Source organism: Fusarium pseudograminearum, chromosome 1, assembly GCF_000303195.2.
Source record: "Fusarium pseudograminearum CS3096 chromosome 1, whole genome shotgun sequence".
Classification (NCBI taxonomy): domain Eukaryota; kingdom Fungi; phylum Ascomycota; class Sordariomycetes; order Hypocreales; family Nectriaceae; genus Fusarium; species Fusarium pseudograminearum.
The window spans coordinates 41,462-58,020 of record NC_031951.1 but is presented as its reverse complement, the minus strand read 5'-3'; the positions used below and the strand labels follow the sequence as shown (position 1 = coordinate 58,020).

The following is a 16,559-nucleotide window of genomic DNA, read 5'->3' as shown; positions in this document are numbered from 1 at the left end:
ACTATAGAATAACTGATGTCACCAGCCAGCAGTGCCTAATTAGCCTAATAAAGCTTTTACCTGACATAACTTTTCCGCCATACGTAACACCCTTTTGTTGGCTTGAAACTCATATTCTTAGCTAGAGGAGTAGCCTCACAAAGTCACCATCTTTTAGCGTGGATATAGCTATTGTAAATGCTTCAATTGAAAAGAATGCCTAATCTAGAACCCAGCTTGCAACTGCATCGCAGCCCCAGCCCCAGCAAATCCTCCCGATGTACTAGCAGAACTAACAAATTTATTCGGCGATGCACAATCCCCAACTGCAAAAACACCAGCCTTTGAAGTTTCAAACATGGGTTCCTTGACTTTGATATCTCCTTCAGCGGTAAGTTGCAGTCCAAGCTGGGTGTATAATGCACTAGCCTGCACAGTAGCCGGCTTATGGACCAGAAAGTCTTCTGTTTTTGTAGTTCCATCAGATAACTCGACCTGCACCGTAATTGGCGAAGCAGGCGTCTTTTGTGGCATGTACACCTTCTTGATTCCTAGGTTGTTTATTGAACACCAGCCTTCCTTGCCAAGAAGTCGGTAAACCTGATCGCCTAGTTCGGAGTTGCCATTGGTATATATGGTGATGGATCGCGAGAACTGATGGGCTGCGCGAGCCATACGTGCAACAGTCAATGTTTCGGCACATTCACCAACCGCTAGAACTCCGACGGACTGGGAGTTACGATCCTCGTATCCATGGCAAAATAGGCAATGGAAGCTTCTGTATTTAGTCTCTCTTGCTATACAGAGTTCGTTGGAATTTGGAGATAAAACATACATTCCTTTAGCCCAACATTCAGAAAATCCTTCAATCTTTGGAAAAGCGTCTTTGACGCCTGTTGCCAGAATGAGCTTACGTGCGGCGTATTCAGTGCCATCAGCTGCCTTTGCGTTAAAAAGAGCCTCGAGCTTTCCACCTTGGGTGCTTGTGGTTTGTCGGACAGAAACAACCTCGGCCTCCATGTACTTGAATCGTTCGTACCGTTGCAACTCCTTGCGTGCAGCGACACGGAATTCGTCTGGACGTCGATGGTCCCAGGTCGCCACCATATGCATCCGGTTGTCGGGTATTGTATCAATAGTGTTGCGATATGAGACACTGTCGAGTAGAACCACGCTATGGTTTTGGCGGCAGAGACCAAGGGCAGCACCCAGCCCTGCCGGGCCGCCGCCGATAACAAGAGCGTCGATTATCTGGGACATTTCAGCGAAGTTGCTTTACGACTATGCGGCCAGAGCATGCGTGTTAAGTATGTCTTTGAATAAGGAATGTGGGCGGAGGCAAGCTATCACCACCAAGTGGTGCCACCTTTGTGGTTCCACCACGAAGATCTGATATGATCTTGGACATTTCCCATAGCTTAAAGATATATAGAATACGCTGCCAGGTAGCACTGGTTACATATGTTTTTACCCAAACAGCTTTCAGAATGAACAATCCCTGGGAACTAGACCACTATCGCGAGGAGTTAGTCTCTGTCAACATCGACGCCCCTCAACCACAACAACTCTTCCTTTCCGTCCGTGGCCCACCAAGAACAACCCCTAAGCAGCCCGTTGCTATCATAGAGTGTGGTGCCGCTGCAACCACCCGCTGGTGGACTGTCGTTCAACGTCTCTTATGCCCGACGCTCCGTGTCTACTGCTATGATCGGGCTGGGCTAGGCCGCAGCGGACATGCCGTGGTGTTTCCTCGCACAGCATCCAGTATGGCGTTTGAACTGGAAAGGTTGTTTGAAACCGTTGGTGTTGAGCCGCCTTTCATCTTAATTACTCACTCATATGGTGCTATCATTACTCGGGAATTTCTTGCTCGTCTTCCTAGCCCCAAGCAATCCGTTGTCGGGATGTTGTTTGTCGAATCCAACCAGGAGAAGACACACCAAAAGCTTATAGTTTCAAGCCATCTCACCACTAGCTTGAGTGGTCTGAATAGTCTTGTGTCAACAGGGCTTTACCAAGATCACCAGTATAGCCAGGCAGAGGTGGAGGCAATTCTGAAGTACGAGTCCGGCACTACGACGAATACAAGCGACAAGCCATCGGCAGCCATCTCCGAGTTGGAAAATATGGAGTCCAGCGCGAGAGCCCTTGCGGATCGAGAACAGTTACAAAAGCACATACTTAGCCCAAATCCCATTACTGTAATGCGAGGAGACATAACACGAGATCTCCGACGATTATTTAAGACATCAGTTGTAATGCATCAGGGAGCGGAGGAGATAGAGTCGCTTTTAGAGCACTTTGCCTGCGTTGATAGGCAGTTGCAGCGAGAAATCCTTCAGCTCTCGCATAGTGCACGGTTTATCCAGGCGAAGAAAAGTGGTCACCATATTGAAGCTACAGAGCCAGAATTAATTACAGCTGAAGTTAGGCGGATACTAAAGCTAGTTAGATAAGTTTTATATACTAAATATAGTTTCTTATTAAAATAAAATATAGATTTAAAGTACTTAATTTAAAAAGATTAAATTACTTTATATAGTAATATAAATACTATATTTAAAGAGCTTTAACTACCCTAGACTGTATTATTATTTTACTATTATAATATTATTATAATTCTCTCCTGTAAAAATCTTTCCTTTATACCTACATACTATTAGTTAGTTCTTAAATAGATTACTACCCCTTTTGCAGCTTAAATGCTGCATGACCACCGACCTCTGCAGTACTCATACTGCCCAGAGAACCTCTTTCTTTCTACAGCCTCAGCTAATGCCTGGATCACAAGTGACCCTCAAGGAGACATCTTACTAGACACTACTAGAAATAAACAGCTGGGCCCTTGCCTAGAGATCGTGGAAGGGGGTAATTGCTATCTATAGAGCAGCGTTCTAGATACCTCGAGGTTTTCCCCTGTTAGGCGTTTCCTTAAGAATGTATAGTTCTAGGGTTGTAGCTACTGGCGACCTTAGTGGTTATAGTTCTCCTGCCTTTAGGTATAGAAAAATACTTAATCTATCTGTATAAGAGGATTTTAGGGTGTAGAGGGATATATTCCTATTAATAGGATACACTTTTAAGAGTAATATGCCTTTATGCTAATAATATACTGGATAAACTAGATAGAAACGCTACTGGAGGGAACTTCTAATAAGACTAGATGCATTACTGTCCTATATAAAGTGCTTGGCAGCTACTATAGGGTAAGCTACAAGTAAAGAGATACTTCTTAGGGGATAAGCTGATACATACATACATACATACATACATACAATGTCATCATACCAGATCTATAAAAGACGCCTCGCTTCTTTCGAATAATTCAAGGGATTACCTCAAACCCATCTGGTAGCTCTTGGGTTATAATCCAGCGTTTTACCATGTCCGCGAAAACCTTGGGCTCTTCCTCGTTCCATGGGTGCCGCATTCCCCAATGCTGGACAACTTGACTCCCGTTTCCTGCCACTACAGTTTCGAAAAGCCGGCGAGAATGATCAATATTGTCTGCCGAAACTCCAGGCCGCGTGGCAGCGACCACCAACGTACGACATTCAATCGTTTGAAGCTCTCGCGAGGATATCAAGATATTAAATACATCTTGTGTCAAGGCAAGAGACCCGAGACCCCGACAAAAACGGTCCCATTCGGCGAATGGCTGTCGCGCAAACCCGCTACCTCGCTGAACTCCGTAAACAAACAGTGGTAAAACAGGCGTGAATAGGTTAGGCGTAAATATGTTGAAGCCTGATACGATGAGGGAAAGGACATAAGACGGGTGCTGTGATGCCAAAGCTGCGGCAATGTGGCCACCAATGCTGATACCAACCACATGAGCGAGACCTCCTCGCGCTTCGGCCTTGATCAGCGCTGCTAATCGACGGACAGTATCGTCAATCTCGAATGGATGGATATCAACTGAGTTTCCGTGAGAGGGCATATCAGGAAGGAGGAGATGGTAATTGTGCTCTGCGAGGAGGGGCCATACACCGTCCCATTCGCTGCCGTCGGAGAATCCGCCATGGATTAGGAGTATGCTTTCACCACCAGGGTTATGGGACTTGTAGAATATGGTGGTTTCTGTCATATTGGTATTGAAATTGACTTGGGTAGCGAGGTTGTCTGCAGCTGTCAGCAAATGCTGCGCCGTGATTGGTCGAGCTAGAGTCACGTGCAAAGCTGCTCTGTTGAACAAAACAGCGCTCCAATTTCCCCTCGATTAGATAGAAAATCAAGGCTCGTTAAATCCTCTTTGGCATGCTCTATTTTGGGAAATCTAGCTGTTGATGACAGCAGCTGTTGAATGACTAGGCCGCGTGGAAGATATCGGGGCCATGAAAGTTACGCTCGTGCCACGTCTCCTTGCAAGGTAGAGTCGGCACAACTAACATGCCGACGCTAAACGAGTCCTATGTGGGTGTGTGTATTTGAGTTTGTCCAATAGATTAATCGATTGGATGGATTTTAGCCCGTCCAATTTCCCAACCGGCACTTTGTAGCGCTCGATTAAAGGTGGTTGGCCAGTTAAGAAGTAAAAGATTGGCAGCTGTTAGTGAAAGTGGTACCCTAGACATATCCTTTTGTGAGAGTTCAAGGCTTGTTGATAGCATCAGTGGTACGTGAGAAAAATAGTGGTGCCACCTGTGTATTGTATGGGTCTAGTTCTAGTTACAACGTTCCGGAAAACTATACGTCCGCGGGTATGTAGGTGGTGCCACAAGTCTCAGTCTTGTGTGATGTGAATAAAATATCCTGAGGGAAGTAGAATGCTAGATCCTGAGTTGAATAGAACAAATTATTAACGCCTCCAATATGGACAATACAATTGGTCCCCGTGTTGATCCCAGCATTAGAGCATTTGACTTTACAGCGCTCTTTGAAGAATGTTTTCTTGACATTTTACCATGGTCACTTTTCCTGCTTATGCTGCTAGTTCGTCTGAAATTCTTACTGAACAGACCCAAGACAATCCGCGTGGACAGGCTGTGCCTAATCAAAGAGGTATGCCATATGCTCTGCATTGGAAAGGATAGTGAACTTAAAGTGATAGGCGTTATGGACTCTTTATGCAGTTGCTAAACTGGCCCAGCTCATTCTGTGGGCTAGTATCGCCGCCTTCACAACTGCTGGAACTGTGCCAGCGGCGGCACTGGCTTTTGTTGGGTGCATGGGGGGATCCGTACTCTCATATTTTGAGCATTGCCGTTCGCGGCGTCCCTCTAGTCTCCTCGGTATATTGACCCTTCTAATCCTGCTTTGCGATGTCACCAGAGTGCGGACTATGTGGTTGATGGATCAACCGCGCGCTATCTCTATCTTAACCACAGCTGCTTTGCCTATTAACATATTACTCTTGGTTTTTGAATCACTCACAAAAACTGCTGTTGCTAATGCAAAAGAAGCGTGTCGATCAAAGGAAGAGATTGTGGGCATATTGAATCGCAGTTTTTTCTGGTGGCTCAATCCATTATTCATACTGGGACGCAAACATGTGTTACATATGGGAAACCTTCCGCGTGTTGATCGCAAGGTTCTGACTAGCTATGCTGTGCCCAAGGTTTATGAACGATGGGAAAGCAGTAAGTCAGGGGCGAAACAAATGTACAACACAGCTTTCTAACTTAATCTTATAGATCCCCAGTCCCTGATGCTTCAATCTCTCCAAGCGTATCCGATGACCCTTCTCAGAGGTGGCCTATGTCGCTTGTTCACAGCTCTGTTTGTTACATCCCAACCACTGTTGCTGAAGCGCACTATCCGATGGTTTAGCGAGCCATCTACTCCCGTCTCCGATGCCGAGGGCTATGGATTGATCGGTGCTTACTTGGTAGTCTATGGTGGCCGAGCGGTATGTTTAAAGACCCCAGGATACGTTGAAACTGGGTTCGCTCCCAATAGCTAACAAGACAAGGTATTTACAGCATTGGCACAACATCAAAACTACCGACTCATCACCATGATTCGCGCTAGTCTCGTGTCGTTGATATATGACAGAACCTTGACACTGGATCTTGTTGAAGCAAAGGAATCGGCTGCTCTCACTTTGATGAGCACAGACGTCGAAAGAATCGGACAGGGTCTGCAGTTTGTCCACGAAATCTGGGCAACACCCGCCGAGTTTGGTGTAGCGATATTTTTGCTCCAGCGTGAGGTTGCTCTGGGTTCCTTGGCACCTGTGATAATTGTCATAGGTAAGAAAATCCTCTAAGAACAACACAAGAATTGCAACTGCTAATCTCGTCTTAGTCGCTATTGTGGGAACAGTTTTACTTAGTATGAAGATTGACCCTCACCAGAAAGAATGGATTGGAGCCATTGAACGCAGGATTGGATCAACAACAGATATGTTGCGCAATATGAGAGGCGTCAAGATGTCGGGGTTTGAAGACGCGCTTACTTCCATTCTCCAGGCCATGCGTGTTAAAGAGGTCAATATTTCACGTGCCACCAAGCTGCTATTCATCGGCTGCCAGGTCTTCTCAACAGCTACAGCTACCATCAGCCCTGTTCTTGGATTCACAATCTACGTTCTGATGCAAAAAGCACAGGGAAAACCTGGCCTGGCCTCGTCGAATGCCTTCACAAGTTTGTCCTTGTTTAGTATCCTCTCCAGCTCGGTTTATATCTTCCTCACATCGGTTCCAGCTATATTCTCTGGAATAAGCTGCTTTGCGAGGGTCGAGAACTATCTTGTGTCGGAGAATATCACTGGTCCTACCGATGCGGAAGGACAAGACTCAGTAGCATCGTCCATTTCGGCAGAAGAAATCTCGATAATTGCTCCAAAGATTGCACCTTCTGACTATATCTTGGTCATCAGGGACGGGAGTGTGCGTTGGAAGGGCCAGGAGAAAGCAGTTCTGTCTCAAATTAATCTTTGTATTGAACAAGGCTCATTTTGTGTGATATCTGGACCGGTTGGCAGTGGAAAGTCCTCTCTCCTGTACGCCATCCTGGGCGAAGCCTCCCTCAAGGCCAACACATTTCACATCTCCACCACAAGCATTGCATACTGCCAGCAGTCGCCATGGCTTCCCGATATCTCGGTCAAAGAGTGTGTGTTGAATGGCAGGGATTGGGACGAGGATCTGTACAAGCGGGTCATACACGCTTGTGCTCTTTCAGAGGACCTCGCACAGCTATCTGCTGGTGACCAAACAAAAGTTGGTTATGAGGGAGGGACTCTCAGCGGTGGACAAAGGCAGCGAGTGGTAAGTCTTGATGGGTTCAGTCTTGTCCAATATTCGCAACTCACATGGTCATTCCTTTCTGTTAGGCACTAGCAAGAGCATTGTATTCTCGCCGGAGACTTCTTCTATTGGATGATACCTTTAGTGCCTTGGACCCCAAGACAGAGAAATCTGTCTCAGGTAACCTATTCTCTTCCAGTGGCTTGCTCCGCGAGCTCGGAACAACAGTCATATGTACCACTGGAAAGCCTGGTAAGTTATTCGTATCTACCGCTCGTATAGTGTATGTCTGATGCCAGCAATGATTGCACAGGAAACTCGAATAAATATGCGGATTATACCCTAGATTTGAACAAAGAAGGAGAAGCACAACTGAGAAACACGCAAAAAGACATGCAGGACGATGAAATTGAAGCTTCTACTTACAGCAGAGGGCAGAACGGACCAAAGAAACAGGAAGAAGACGCAAATCACGAGTCCAACCAATCCGCTGAAACATCCCAGGAGCATGAACTTGCTCAGAAATCAGTTCCCACATTGTCCTCGATGATATTCTATTTGAGGTCGACGGGCATGGGCTTCTTCGCCCTATCATTCTTCCTGTCGCTAGTCTACAGCTTCTGGCAGAACTTCCCTAGTAAGATCACCCCATTTGCTTTTCTGCTCATCGCAACAACTAGTCTAACGTGAAATAACACGCAGCTATCTGGGTGAACCAGTGGACTCAGTATGATGCGAAGCACCCATACGGGGATCTGGCCAAATACATTGGAGTGTACATACTTTGCGCAGTTCTAGCCCTTGTCACCCACAGTGTCGTCACTTGGTTTGTAAATATGGTAATACTTGGAGACGCGAGGCTAACGCTATTAGGCTTGTAATGGTATTGATGGTGCAGCGGTCCGCGCAGGGCCTACACGGGATACTCCTGAAAACAGTGGCACGGTAAGTATTACAGGGCGTGGATGTGTCTTGTTTACTAACAAACATAGGGCACCTATGTCATACTTTGAAAGCGTCGATATAGGCACAATCACGAACCAGTATGCCCATGATCCAGCTTTTGAATGTCTTTGGAAATACTAACTATTCATTCAAGCTTCAGTCAAGATATGGAAAAGGTGGACCTTGAAATTCCGCTCACAGGAGTCCAAGCTTTGTTCGGTTCGTGATTGCAAATAATGTTTTATCTTCTCTATACTAACTGCATGAAGCCTTTACCTCTGCCTTGGTCCAATTCGTCATGCTCTCTATCGGTACCAAGTGGATGGCAATTACTTTCCCCTTTATTATCGCAATCTTGGCAATCATTCAGCGACAATATCTGAAGACCTCGCGTCAGCTGCGACTACTGGATCTCGAGGCCAAATCACCGTTATACTCTCACTTCACAGAGACTCTTTCAGGCTTGGCAACAATCCGAGCATTTGGTACACACACGCAGTGCCAGAGTATCAACGCGGAGAGACTCGACTGCTCGCAGGGACCCTTTTACCTCCTCTACTGTGCGCAGAGATGGCTTACTCTGGTGCTCAATCTTGTCATCGGAGCAATGGCAATTCTTATGATGGGAATCACTATCAAACTACGAGGTTCATCCGGTGCTGGGTACATTGGCTTGGCTTTTGTCAACTTGACTACCTTTAGCCAGAGCATTCAGTCATTGCTCACATGGTGGACGATGATGGAAGCATCTATTGGAGCAGTTCACCGCGTGCAGCAATTCGAAAAAGAAACGGCACAGGAAGATGTACTCGGACAGGTTACTTCTCCTCCGCACTCCTGGCCGAAAGCAGGGTTAATTGAACTGAAAGAACTTTCCGCATCTTACTTGTCAGTATTTTTCATGCCTTTCGCTTAGCATAGAAAGTTGTTGATTCTAATAAGAACATAGATCATCCGTCAGTCCAGTACTCCGTAATGTTACCTTTACAGTACAGCCTGGACAAAAGGTGGGCATCTGTGGCCGGACAGGGAGGTGAGCATTCACAGACAAACGAATAGGTGGTTATCTACAAGTCATTAACATTCTACAGCGGAAAGACCTCGCTCATTCTTTGCCTCCAGCGCATGATAAAAATCAACAGCGGTTCTATTCTTATCGATGGACTCAATACGTCCCATGTGCCAGCTAAGACTTTGAGAGAAAGACTCATCTGCATTCCACAAGATGCCCTCATTTTCAATGGTACTGTCCGTCTGAATTTAGACCCCCGGTCCAGTTTTACGGACAAGCAGCTCGAGGACAATCTCCGCCGTGTTGAGCTATGGGACATCATCAGCAGCAAGGGAGGCCTTGATGCAACAATGCAAGATGGGCTATTGTCTCATGGTCAACTACAGCTGTTCTGCTTAAGCCGGGTTCTACAAAAGAAGTCGCCAATTGTCATCTTGGACGAAGTGTCCAGCAGGTAAGTAGTTAGCTATATTGGTACAAGAGACCAACTTTCTGACAGTTAACGATAACAGTGCCGACGAGGAGAGCCAGCGTCTTATCTCAAAAATCATAAGAGATGACTTTAAAGATCGTACAGTAATCTCGATCGCTCACAGACTGCAACAAATTGCCGATTTTGATGTTATTCTTGTTTTCAGTCAGGGGAAGCTAGTAGAACAGGGGAGTCCAGAGGACCTTCTTGGTCGCGATGTGTCTCTATTTCAAGAGTTGTTTTCGCAGCAGGATAAATAGGTATAGTCACTCTGTAGTGTCTTTGGGTCCATTTAGTTATTGAATTAATGTATATATCTTGAACATAAAGGCTGCAGGTAATAACAATCCCCACAAGACTATAATTCTTTAGGTGCCCGAAATCAGAAAGGATATGAATTCTATTATGCAGACTACTCGAGAAAGCTGGCGCTGTAGGTAAAATTCCGATATTTATTTCGTTTATGTCGACGTCGACGATTCTTATTAACTCAACTCAGGAACTGCCGCTGCATGGAATAACATACCTCCCTCCTTCTGTAATAACTAGACTAGTGACATTGGGTCAAGGAATAATATGGAAAAGCTTCTTCGATCTTTACTATATGGTTACAGAACACTTGTCTTCATGGTGGTAACACTTTCTTGACTGTTGGCACTCTCGCGAGTGGTACCACTTATCCTTAGCTAAGGATACGTAAGCAGCTGTTAACTCAGCAATGTCATTAACCAGACCAGCAAAAGTGTCTACGCTTGGGCATTTATTACAACAACAGTAAAGTAGCTATCTCCATTTTCTCTATTTATTTATTCTCTGACATTCCTACTTGAACCCTTATTTATTTATTTATAAAGTAATGTCCCCAGTTGTCTTCAGAGTTTAACTACATAATGGAAAACTCTCCCGACCTAATACTCATTCAGGGGACATCTATACATTCTTCAAATCTGCCGCTATTCTTGATTCACGGCGATGACGGAGATATATCCAAATATTTCCTCCTCAATCCTCTGGATCGTAACGTCTATGGAATCCGTAACCGGTGTTGCGATTCTGCGAAGGCCTGGCCTGGAGGCATACCAGAGATGGCCAAGGTGTACCTTGACCTGATACGTGCTGTAAAGCCCAGGGGGGGGGATATTACTGGGTGGTTGGTCGTTAGGTGGTCTGATATCACTCGAAATTGCACTTATCATTGCGAGAAACGAACTTTCGCCGCTGAACGTGGAAGGAATCATAATGATCCACACGATGTTTCCAAGCTATCAGCTGCGAATTGAACATGTCTCGAAGCGGCCAGACTCTAATGCAAATAGCCACAATGGCGTAGGTCCTTGCATGATACATAATCAAAGAATGATTGCAACGTGGCGACCATCGCCTTGGCCTGTCCGATACATATATACAGGTCTATCGAATTTCGAAAGCCAGAGTCCGATAGTGCCTCAGGAACCAGAACGCATCTCAGAAATTCGTTACCGACAGCCTCCTCCCCCGACTATTCTTCTCCGTGCAAGACACCCTGCCTCTCTGGTGGCTCGATGTAACAATGCAGGATATTGCGCCGATACTCATTGCCATCGACCGATGCTTGGTTGGGAAAGTTATAAGGAAGATTTCATTGTTTCCATAATTGATATTGAAGGCAACTGCTTTTCAATATTTGAAAATGACTATGTAAGTATAATATCAATTCCCAAATTATAGAAAAGTAACTAAGATATACTTTAGCTTATTCCTTTACATAGATATTTAGATCAGTCTTGTAGACTCTTTGACTAAATATATATTTTTTATTACTTACAGCTAGATATCAATTTTAATACTCAAGCCTAGATATTAATTCCCTACTATGTCTTTCTTAAGCTTGAGGGACTGTCATGCTTTAGCCCTTATCTATAGGTAGGATATTTATCAGCATGCTAAAGTAACTAGATCTCGAGGTCTCTCAACCTTGACGTCGGGCCTCCAGCACCGCCACACTACACCAAAACAACAGTACTCTACCCTAGTGCTATGAATCGCTTGGATCGTGGCAGGTAGAAGGTTATTTTTCCACCGATACGCTTTTAGATCTTCACCCTATCTGCAACCGCATTGCGGTGGTCCAGTTTGACGCTCCTGTTAGGCTCGACCTGGGCTTGCTCGTCATCACGCTTATAGACAATAAGGATAATGTCATGTTGTTCCATTATTTCACCGTCAGAGTCAATTCTGACATCTGTAGCATTGGTGTCAATCTGAATTTGCCAAGGTGGGTTCATCTGAGCCTCCCTAGGTCAATGTCTTAAACACCTTCCTTGCCGCCAGCACCGGACCTATCAGCCAAACCATTAACAGTAAGTTGGCAGCGCTTGCGTCAACGACGCAAGGTCTCAATGTGAGGTGATCTGTTTCGACTATCATATTGAAGGTAGCTGTGCTCGACTTGATCTTTCCCACGGCAGCTTGAACACAGTTGATGTCAGATACGGGGGCAAGGGAGATGGATCAGAGAAAACGTCAAAAGGATTTACTCATACTACGATCCATGACAAAACTCATAGCGAAATAAAGACCAGAATATTGTTAAGATGTAGAGAAGTCAACCTGTCTTTATAGCAAAGTCCCGCAATCTGAAAGGCCTACCTGAATATCATGGACTTCTGGGACCAAGTGGAGACAATAGCAAAAAGATCACCGAACCTTGCCGCAGCTGGCCATTTGGTAAGAATAAGAACTACAGGTCTGTCCATATCAACACAATTCCAACAACTGTTTCTTTTCTTTTTAGTAACAATGACCATTGTACAACACCTCCACGGTTCCCCGTTTAAGCCATCACGATCCCAATCCTCGGGCCTCAGAGATATACTAAATGGAAAGAAGCTGCAAACCTATCACAACCTGTATGACAGACTTCTCTATCTATCTTACTTCCCAGCCTCGATATATCGTACCATAACTATTGGAATCATGCCATAACCAACGATGCTGCAGTCAAACAATGCAGAGCTGATGACTGAACTTGCCGTTACCCCTGAGGCATTTACTGTAGTGGTAACATAGAATTAGGTGGTGCCACCACAAGTGTTACTTGAATCAATCCTGTTGGGATTAGATAGGTAAATATCGCATCACTATTACATAGGTGGTACCACCTGTAAAGAATGATTATATTTAAGTCTAATAGCATACTTCCCTACAATATCTCGCTTGTTAATTCGACCTGATCGTTAGCATAGTGTCTTAAATTCCTTCTTTATCTTGGTATATGCGTCATGGCCAGCAATTTCACTTCAATCCCTGTCCTTGACTACCCATCTTCCCTATCTCCTAGCACCAAACCCGCATTCCTTGCGGAGCTCCGAGATGCTTTAGTTGAAGTTGGGTTTTTTCAAGTCAGAGATCCTCCGATACCACACAAACTGCAGCAGGATGCCTTGCGCCTATCTGCGCAGTTCTTTGACCTCCCGACCGAAAAGAAGCTCGATATTGAAAATGTACACAGTAAACGCTTTCTTGGCTACAGCAGGATCAACAGCGAGAGTACTGCCTCAGGAACGGATTACCTGGAGTCCATTCTGGTACACTTCATGCCCTTTGTGAATTAACTTCAAGGTTCTGATGTTGTTCTTAAGTTAGGTCCTAATCTTCCCGAGCTGGGGCCAGAGGAGCCTGTCTATCTTCATCTACAGGGCCCGAGCCAGGTAAGTAAAGGCACTTGTTCAACCTAAAGTAAGGCCGATACCAATCATTTTTCACAACTAGTGGCCGGACGAAGTCTCAGTACCTGGCTTCCGCGATGTTTTGGAAGCTTATCATTCGCAACTTCAAGACTTTTCTATTGAATTCGCCAAACTGATAGCAGAAGCATTGGAAATGCCCCTTGACACACTGACTAAGCTTCTCGGACAGCCTCTGTTTAGCCGCTTGAAACCCACAAGATATCTTCCACCATCCTTGAATCCTGCCGCTGAGGATGGGAGTCATGGTATAGGCCCTCATAAGGACATCGCCTTCATGACATATTTACTTCAGGGTGGAACTCACAATTGCCTGGAAGTTCAAAACAAGTTAGGACACTGGGTTCCGGTACCCCCCGTGCCTGGAGCGTTGGTAGTTAACATTGGTCGGTTGTTGGAAGTAATCACTGGTGGAGTCTGCGTGGCTACAACTCATCGAGTAATTCTGAAACCACAGGGTTTTGTAGATGGCGATGGCAAGAGTCTGGGCCCTCGGATCTCTTTACCCTTCTTCCAATTTGTCAATCCTCGTCTTACGATTGATGACGTCTCGGTAGACGTCCCGCATCACATCAAGGACTTAGTCCCTGACCAGGTTGCGACTACAGAGGCAGAGACATTCTTCTCGGGGCTTTTCAATAATTGCATTGGGGACAACATCTTTGTTAACCACCTCACGACTTACCCTAGGGTTGGGAAGAGATGGTACCCTGACTTGATGCAGCTAGCGAGTGAGAAGCAGGCGGAATCGAAGCGGCTGGATGAGCAGAGGCGAGCGACTGAGGGACATATCTGAGATACATTGACCTGGGCCGAAAATACAATATATCAGATTTATTTCAGAAAGACCAATACAGCAAAGTGAATCAAAATCTGTAAATGTTGTAAATCCAACTGAAGTACAACGAATAATATTAATTATATAAGTCTGTAGAAGAACCTGTACTATGATTTCTATACAAGCCTATAATTAATTTAGCTTAACTACTATATATAATATTTTCTATTTTAAAAATGGTACTTACTTAAGGTCAAGGGATTAATACTTATAAGGTTAGTCTCTGCCAGTCCTCTATCATAAGACTCTATGTAGTAAGGTGGCACCACTTACAAAGGTGTTACCACTCTAAACAACAGGTGTTACCACTTTAAATAACAGGTGTTTTAATAATAGATAAATATAGTATAAATCTCAGGTAATTAATAATACTCTGTATAGCTTTTAAAACTTTTCTAAGTAAGATATTTTAGTACGTTACTTATAAAATATTAACTACAGCTTAGTATCCAGCGATTATGGCAAAAATACTCCCTCCTACAGCATCTATAGGTCAGTCTTGAATAGCTAAAAGAGACATTACAAAGACTGAATAAAACTAACATCTTGAGAAAATAGATTGGGATCAGATTTCAATTGCTACAAACTTAGGTATACTAGAGCACCTTGTCTATGTTTCCGTGTTTAGGTTATGTACTAATGTGGACCTTCCATCTAGGCTTGGGTCATGTTGAATCAACTTACAATATGTCTACCGGCCGATGGAGTGATCCCGTGTTTGTCAATGATCCTTATTTGCGAGTTCACGGATTAGCCCCTGGATTGCAATATGGTAAGCACCAATGCCCCCACCTCGTAAGGATTGAACTGCACATTATTGACCCAGTTGACTCTTAGGACAACAGTGTTATGAGGGTCTCAAAGGTAAACCCTTATTCATGATCACAGCCACCGATGAGAGTTAACAATCGCAGCCTTTCGAACTCCAATGGGCAGGGTGTCCATTTTCAGGCCTGATAAACACGCCAAAAGAATGAGTCACTCAACTTCAACCATTAGTATCCCTAACATACCCGAATCTCTTTTCCTAGCTTCTGTTGAGCTAGCCGTAACAAGCAACTCATCATACATACCGCCTCATACCTCTCGAGCTATGCTATACATCCGCCCATTTGCATTTGGATCATCAGAAATGATTGGGCTCGTTCCTCCTTCAGAGTTCAAATTCTGCGTCTACGTCAAGCCCGTGCCAGCATATCATGGACTTTCAGCTCAAGATGCCTTAATTCTCATGGGCTTCGACCGAGCCGCGCCGCATGGCCTAGGACACGCCAAGGTTGGCGGTAACTATGCGCCTGTTATCAAGTGGAGTGAACAGGCCAAGGCAGATGGATTTGGCATGACTCTACATCTTGATAGCAAGACCAGAACCGAGATCGATGAATTTTCAACTAGCGGCTTTCTGGGGATCAAAGTATCTGATGAGGGGGCTGTCACAGTGGTGGCACCCAGTAGCCCCTGCATTATCGACAGTACAACAAGCGACTGCTGTCTTCAGCTTGCTAGGCATTATGGATGGAAAGTGGAAAAGAGACCAGTAAGTTCCACATCCCGTCGTTAGTTATCAAGTCCAAATAGGTCTTGAAACGCCAGATGGAATCTTGGTTGACATGTTCTAGATTAAGTATACCGAGCTCCCAGAATTCTCTGAGGTAGTTGCCGTCGGTACCGCAGCTTCGGTTGTTTCTATTCGGTCTATCACCTTGGAAGATTCTAGCGAGACAGTTCGATATCTGGATGCAACCACCAACCAAGGACGGTATGCTCGCAAGTTGTCAACCTCGTTGGATGACATTATGCATTGCAGGGTTGAGGATGTATTTGGGTGGTGCCATCAAGTTGGGGAGGCCCCAGTTAAGGATGTACCAACCCGACAAATGGGGTCTTCAAACAAGAAGGCTGCCTTTGTTGATATTATGACGCTGTCTTGTGCAGGTCAAGGAGCGCGGTTCTCTTGCCATTAGATAAGGAGCAGACTGTAATATCCTAGTACTAACTGCAAGATGGCCATTACGTGTTAAGAGGGAGATAAAGAAGCAATATTTAGAGGCACATAATAGCTATAAGCTATAACATATGTTCTGGACATCTTTTGCATCTCTTTTATCGGGCTTGTATTCTGCAATCAACTATTTGTATAACTATCAAAGTGTATGGGAATTTAATTACTTACTGATAAACCGTCTTAAAAAGGCCAGCTCTACAGTTCGCCCACATTGCATTTACTTAATACAAATATAGTTTTACATGAAATAAACAAATCTATTCCTTGTCATGTTGCCAACCCTACGGCTACTCTATTTAAAGTCTAATTACAATAATAAATCAACTACCTATATATACTTAGAGAAAATGTCCTATTTTAACTAATGTTATTTATAAACAGATAAGACGGGGA

General features: G+C 44.7%; 7 protein-coding genes across 7 annotated transcripts, besides 4 other annotated features; 4 read left to right on the top strand and 3 right to left on the bottom strand.

Annotated features, from left to right (window-relative positions):
* Positions 1 to 204: 204 nt before the first annotated feature.
* Positions 205 to 1,239, bottom strand: FPSE_07826 (uncharacterized protein; the record flags this gene model as incomplete). The annotated part of the gene is made up of 2 exons (XM_009260944.1): positions 205 to 754; positions 815 to 1,239. The coding sequence occupies 2 exons, from the start codon at positions 1,237 to 1,239 to the stop codon at positions 205 to 207; spliced, it is 975 nt and encodes a 324-aa protein (XP_009259219.1).
* Positions 1,240 to 1,466: 227 nt separating this feature from the next.
* On the top strand, positions 1,467 to 2,435 carry FPSE_07825 (uncharacterized protein; the record flags this gene model as incomplete). Its single annotated transcript, XM_009260943.1, has 1 exon — positions 1,467 to 2,435. The coding sequence occupies one exon, from the start codon at positions 1,467 to 1,469 to the stop codon at positions 2,433 to 2,435; it is 969 nt and encodes a 322-aa protein (XP_009259218.1).
* Position 2,436: 1 nt separating this feature from the next.
* Positions 2,437 to 2,543: a repeat region.
* Positions 2,544 to 2,565: 22 nt separating this feature from the next.
* Positions 2,566 to 2,600: a repeat region.
* Positions 2,601 to 3,226: 626 nt separating this feature from the next.
* Positions 3,227 to 3,255: a microsatellite.
* Positions 3,256 to 3,304: 49 nt separating this feature from the next.
* Positions 3,305 to 4,066, bottom strand: FPSE_07824 (uncharacterized protein; the record flags this gene model as incomplete). Its single annotated transcript, XM_009260942.1, has 1 exon — positions 3,305 to 4,066. One exon carries the CDS (start codon positions 4,064 to 4,066, stop codon positions 3,305 to 3,307), a length of 762 nt encoding a protein of 253 aa, XP_009259217.1.
* Positions 4,067 to 5,479: 1,413 nt separating this feature from the next.
* FPSE_07823 (uncharacterized protein) lies at positions 5,480 to 9,858 on the top strand (the record flags this gene model as incomplete). Its single annotated transcript, XM_009260941.1, has 14 exons — positions 5,480 to 5,558; positions 5,613 to 5,827; positions 5,891 to 6,170; positions 6,226 to 7,190; positions 7,256 to 7,421; positions 7,483 to 7,806; positions 7,872 to 7,995; positions 8,043 to 8,114; positions 8,162 to 8,212; positions 8,269 to 8,333; positions 8,384 to 9,002; positions 9,064 to 9,147; positions 9,206 to 9,580; positions 9,639 to 9,858. The coding sequence occupies 14 exons, from the start codon at positions 5,480 to 5,482 to the stop codon at positions 9,856 to 9,858; spliced, it is 3,639 nt and encodes a 1,212-aa protein (XP_009259216.1).
* A 1,671-nt stretch (positions 9,859 to 11,529) lies between these two features.
* On the bottom strand, positions 11,530 to 11,790 carry FPSE_07822 (uncharacterized protein; the record flags this gene model as incomplete). Its single annotated transcript, XM_009260940.1, has 2 exons — positions 11,530 to 11,580; positions 11,680 to 11,790. The coding sequence occupies 2 exons, from the start codon at positions 11,788 to 11,790 to the stop codon at positions 11,530 to 11,532; spliced, it is 162 nt and encodes a 53-aa protein (XP_009259215.1).
* A 1,068-nt stretch (positions 11,791 to 12,858) lies between these two features.
* Positions 12,859 to 14,119, top strand: FPSE_07821 (uncharacterized protein; the record flags this gene model as incomplete). The annotated part of the gene is made up of 3 exons (XM_009260939.1): positions 12,859 to 13,164; positions 13,219 to 13,287; positions 13,349 to 14,119. The coding sequence occupies 3 exons, from the start codon at positions 12,859 to 12,861 to the stop codon at positions 14,117 to 14,119; spliced, it is 1,146 nt and encodes a 381-aa protein (XP_009259214.1).
* A 192-nt stretch (positions 14,120 to 14,311) lies between these two features.
* Positions 14,312 to 14,339: a repeat region.
* A 509-nt stretch (positions 14,340 to 14,848) lies between these two features.
* Positions 14,849 to 16,125, top strand: FPSE_07820 (uncharacterized protein; the record flags this gene model as incomplete). Its single annotated transcript, XM_009260938.1, has 4 exons — positions 14,849 to 14,933; positions 14,999 to 15,025; positions 15,076 to 15,698; positions 15,781 to 16,125. 4 exons carry the CDS (start codon positions 14,849 to 14,851, stop codon positions 16,123 to 16,125), a joined length of 1,080 nt encoding a protein of 359 aa, XP_009259213.1.
* Between the last annotated feature and the right edge of the window lie 434 nt (positions 16,126 to 16,559).